The following is a 4,404-nucleotide window of genomic DNA, read 5'->3' on the forward strand; positions in this document are numbered from 1 at the left end:
AGTCTTTCTTTTGGCATTGTCACAAAACCTAATGTAGAAAACCTGGTTTTATTATTGAAGTTCAATGTCTTCAGAGTCGAGCTGGTGAAAATTGGGACCACCAAAGATCTTCACCAGAATTCCACAAATAACCTACTCAATCACAAATCGTCTATTTCTCGTGGAATGAATTACTTATTTTCACCATGAATTTGCTCTTTTTCTCTTAATTTCTTTTTGTCTAGTCCTAGGTTTTCCACGCTGTCTCCACCAGTCCTCCTTGTTTCTCTAGGTAAAGGGATCGGAGGGTTGTTTCCTCTTTCTATTAGCTATGGGTGACTCACCACTACTATCAAGTATAAATATTTTTTATATGGTTCTTTTAAGTTGATCCGGCAAAGACTAAGAGGGTCTCGATAGCCTTATAGAGATTGTTTTGAATCGTTAAACCCACCACCCCTATTTGGTCGGTCCTTTTGCCATTTCTAAATCTCTCCTTATCTAATAAGACGGTTAAAATTTATCTAAAAAACTCTTCTACTTAATTTTCTAAATAACTCAATATTATCGATTCAAACTATTTAATAATTTTTATATTTAAACGATGCGGGATCTCCACATGTTGATTGCTTACCCCTATTTTAGTATTTGGATTATCTGCGCTCGCCTTCGAAATGGAGCCCCATGACGTCCTCGTTGCGCAGCAATGGCGGAATTTTTAACACATCTCTCTTTGATAATTTCAATGACAAGTTTTATATACCAATAATTTTCTGAACCCTAACATATATATATATATTATCTGCGTGACCAAAATAATTAAGAATAAATGAATAAAGTTCGTAGTAGACATCTAAGGTCACATTGATTGAAGCATTCCTCCTGGGAAATCAAACAAATTTTTGATATGGACGTTGCATTGACGTCCCTGGATTTTCCATTCCTCTCTCTCTTTCTCTATATATACTTTGTTTTTTTCTTTTTTCCCATTTTAACATCTCTTCTCGCCTAATTCGTAGCTTTATCAATTTTTTTACTAAAATTTAAATTAACTTTTACTAGTAAACTCTGAATTTTATTTGTAAATTCAAATAAGTTATAATCTATTAATATTTTTTAATAATAGAATGTTATTTTTATTAATTTAACTATCAAAATTATTTATTATTTTAATTAAAATTTTGAAAATATAAAATACTAAATTATTTTGATATTTAAATTAAAAAATATATTTATACTTAAGTGAACTTAAATATAAAATTTAATATTTAATGAAAAATCTAATTAAATTTAATTTATAAAAAATTGGGATATTGATTTGACTTTTATACCATGTAAGCGTTGTGTTTAGGAATACTAAGAAATTTATTTAATTTGATTTGATTGATGGTGGCAAATTACTGCAGGTGGCCGCCTGCTTTGCAAGACTTCAGTGTGGCACTTACAACTAAGCATCCGTTGGAGATTGTGATTGCGAAGGTAGAAAAATATCTTTTAGGACACATCATGTGTATCATTCAAAATTTAAAACACTTTAATTTAATTTATTAATATATTTAAAAAATTGCATTTTTAATTTACTAATGGTAAAATAAAATTGAACAATCATGACAATTTTAGATATTAAATATAATTTTTTTAATTTGAATTTAATTATTTTAAAAAATTCATTTTGATTTGATTTTAAAAAATAAAAATTTTTCTTGAGATTTTTATTCATTACTTTGTGATTCGATGTATGACTTTAAACATAACCGTTAATTAATGATGATAAAATTTATTAATTAGAAAACCTCTTACTTAGATATTATATAGAGGGAGAGAAGACAAAATAGAGAGAATGTGCAATGGCATATATCTTGCACGCTATGAGTGCCTAACCAGAAGTATAATGGATTAAAATTTTATATGAAAAAATATTTTTCAATTTAATAGATAAATGCATATATTTTTATTTTTCCCAAAAGGCAAAGGACGCAAGTACGCTTAAACAGCAATGAAATAAGAAATTGGAGCCCAACTAATGACAGATGTCAGATCCTACTATGTGAATTGTTAAAAGCAGATGGAAAGACTGCTGGCCCCACGTGATGCTTATCAGCTTTATATATCTCGTAAATCTTACACATGTATCACTCTGCACCATTCCTCATTGTCCTAATTTATCTTCACTTTTTTTTTTTTTCTACATTTCGGAACTGGGTTTTTTTTTAACGCAATTAATCTTAGTTTATCTCAATTACTTTTTAACCATTTATAAATATTTTAATTAAATAAATATTTATTTAAAATTTTTAAAATACTAACTCAGATTATATTATAAATAAGTTTCTTTTAATCGAAGATAAATAAGTTAATTTGAAGAAGCAATTAGGTCAAACACTCTGTACTTTCGATGGGTGAGATTCTGAATTTCCCTGCCCACATTAATGACAACAATATCCCCCACTTGCCATAGCCCACCTCGGTTACCCTCTACGTGTTCCAAGGACAACATACTCAGTCTCTCTGTTTGAGCGTGTAATCACTCCTCGATTTTCCTTTTCTTAGTATTCCAATTTAATGAAACCCCAATATATTTATCAGAAAAAAGAAAACCCAAATAGAATGATTAATTATTGGATGGATTAATTAATGTTGTTTGTTGAAATGCCATATTTAAAAATTTCAAAACTTAGATAAATAAAAAATCTTTTTTGTATTAGAGTTAAAAGGAGAAATATGATAGAAAGAGTTGAATTCAAAACTTTACTAGTTTTACTTGTTTAATTTTAATTTTAATGTAGTTACCATTAAAATAAATTTATAAATGTAAAAATTATTATCTAATATGGTAAATTAAAGGCATATTTTCAAAGAAATATTATTAAAGGCATAGTGTATTATATTTAAGACTATATTGAAAAAATATATTAAATTATTAAAATTAATGTAAAATAAACTTAAAATATATAGAAATTTAATGTACTTATTTTTTACTTTTACAAATATTTTTTATTTTTTAGTAATATTCGAAATAATTTTTTGTTGAAACGTTTTTCTGAACTGAAATAATAATAATAATAATAATAATTATTATTAAAATAATTAGAGTGTATTGTAATATAAGTAGAAGTCACGCACGTTCGAGGGTGGGCGTGAGGGAACAAACTATAACTGCCAAATAAATTCATGGCAGAGGCAAGAACCAGAACAAGAAAAACTAAAAGGCCAAAAAATAATAGGTAAGAAATGAAATAAAGCAAGCTCAGTCAGGGACACAACTGTCATTTTAACCATCTAAAAATCTTAAGGTTCACATCTCTCCCTCCCAACGGAAAACAACTGCAAGCAACCTGTGTATATATTTTCCCTGCGAGTATTTATTATTTTCCTTAGGATTTTATACACCGACTCAAAAACCATTGCCATTTTCTTATGCTATGTGAAAATAGAGAGAAAGCTGTCGATCTTTTGGTTCTTCCTCTTATTGTTCTTGGGTTAGCTAGGTTTACCTTACTAAATCTTCTTCCCTCCCATCAATGGTGGATCTTCAAACTGTATGTTGCATGTGCGGCGACGTCGGTTTCCCTGACAAGCTCTTCCGTTGCAGCAAATGCCGCCATCGCTTTCAGCACTCGTACGCTTTTCTCCTCCATCATCTCTTGCATCGATCATCGTCATATTATCATCTTCCATATATACATAGACATATATGCATATTAATATATTTGTATATCATTCTTGGTTATGTCATCTTCCTCATCTTTGATATATAGTCACCCATGACTGAATTCATCCCTTTCTCATCAAAGGTATATATTTTCTCCACACCTACCAAGCTCCGTGTCAACCACCACCGTCACCCCCATAATCCTACAACCAACCGAGATTGGCTTTCTATGTACAAAACACCGGCTAATCATCTCATGAGTAGTTTTTTATTTATCTGGCAGTCAACTTTTTGTTTATGTACTTCTATTATTATTTTATTTTAATCATGGATACATATTTAGGTATTGCAGCAACTACTATAGTGAATTATCGGAGCCGACTGAGCTGTGTGATTGGTGCCTGAGCGAAGAGAAGAATGCCAGAAAGGGAAACTCTTCGAAGAAATCAGCAGTCGGCCATGATAGTGGAGGAGTTACCAACCGATCGGAGTACTCAGGTGACAAAATCAAGCAACATGATCGAGAAGAGAGCACTGCCGAGAAGGGAAAGAGCTCGAGTGGGGTGCCTTCTCCAAGAACAGCTACCCGCAGGTACAAGCTTCTCAAGGATGTGATGTGTTAGAACGTTAACGAAGGAATTGGGTGTCAAAAACTTTTCTTGGATGTTCATAGTGGCCAATACTAGCTATTATATAAGCTGTTGCTTTTGCGGTTTTGCTCGTGCTGTGCTTTGATCAGTAAGCTGTTAATAAAATAATGCTACTTTTTTCAA

At 30.8% G+C, this 4,404-nt stretch overlaps 1 protein-coding gene across 2 annotated transcripts; it reads left to right on the forward strand.

Moving 5' to 3' along the window:
- Window positions 1-3,288: 3,288 nt before the first annotated feature.
- Window positions 3,289-4,404, forward strand: LOC110620520. 2 transcript variants are annotated; one of them, XM_021764304.2, is made up of 2 exons: window positions 3,289-3,598; window positions 3,984-4,404. In XM_021764304.2, the coding sequence occupies exons 1-2, from the start codon at window positions 3,501-3,503 to the stop codon at window positions 4,252-4,254; spliced, it is 369 nt and encodes a 122-aa protein (XP_021619996.1). In that variant the 5' UTR covers window positions 3,289-3,500; the 3' UTR covers window positions 4,255-4,404. The 2 variants fall into 2 exon arrangements, with proteins under 2 accessions (XP_021619996.1, XP_021619989.1); XM_021764297.2 differs by having other exon boundaries at window positions 3,314-3,598; window positions 3,975-4,404.

The sequence above is a fragment of the Manihot esculenta genome, chromosome 1 (genome assembly GCF_001659605.2).
Source record: "Manihot esculenta cultivar AM560-2 chromosome 1, M.esculenta_v8, whole genome shotgun sequence".
NCBI lineage: Eukaryota > Viridiplantae > Streptophyta > Magnoliopsida > Malpighiales > Euphorbiaceae > Manihot > Manihot esculenta.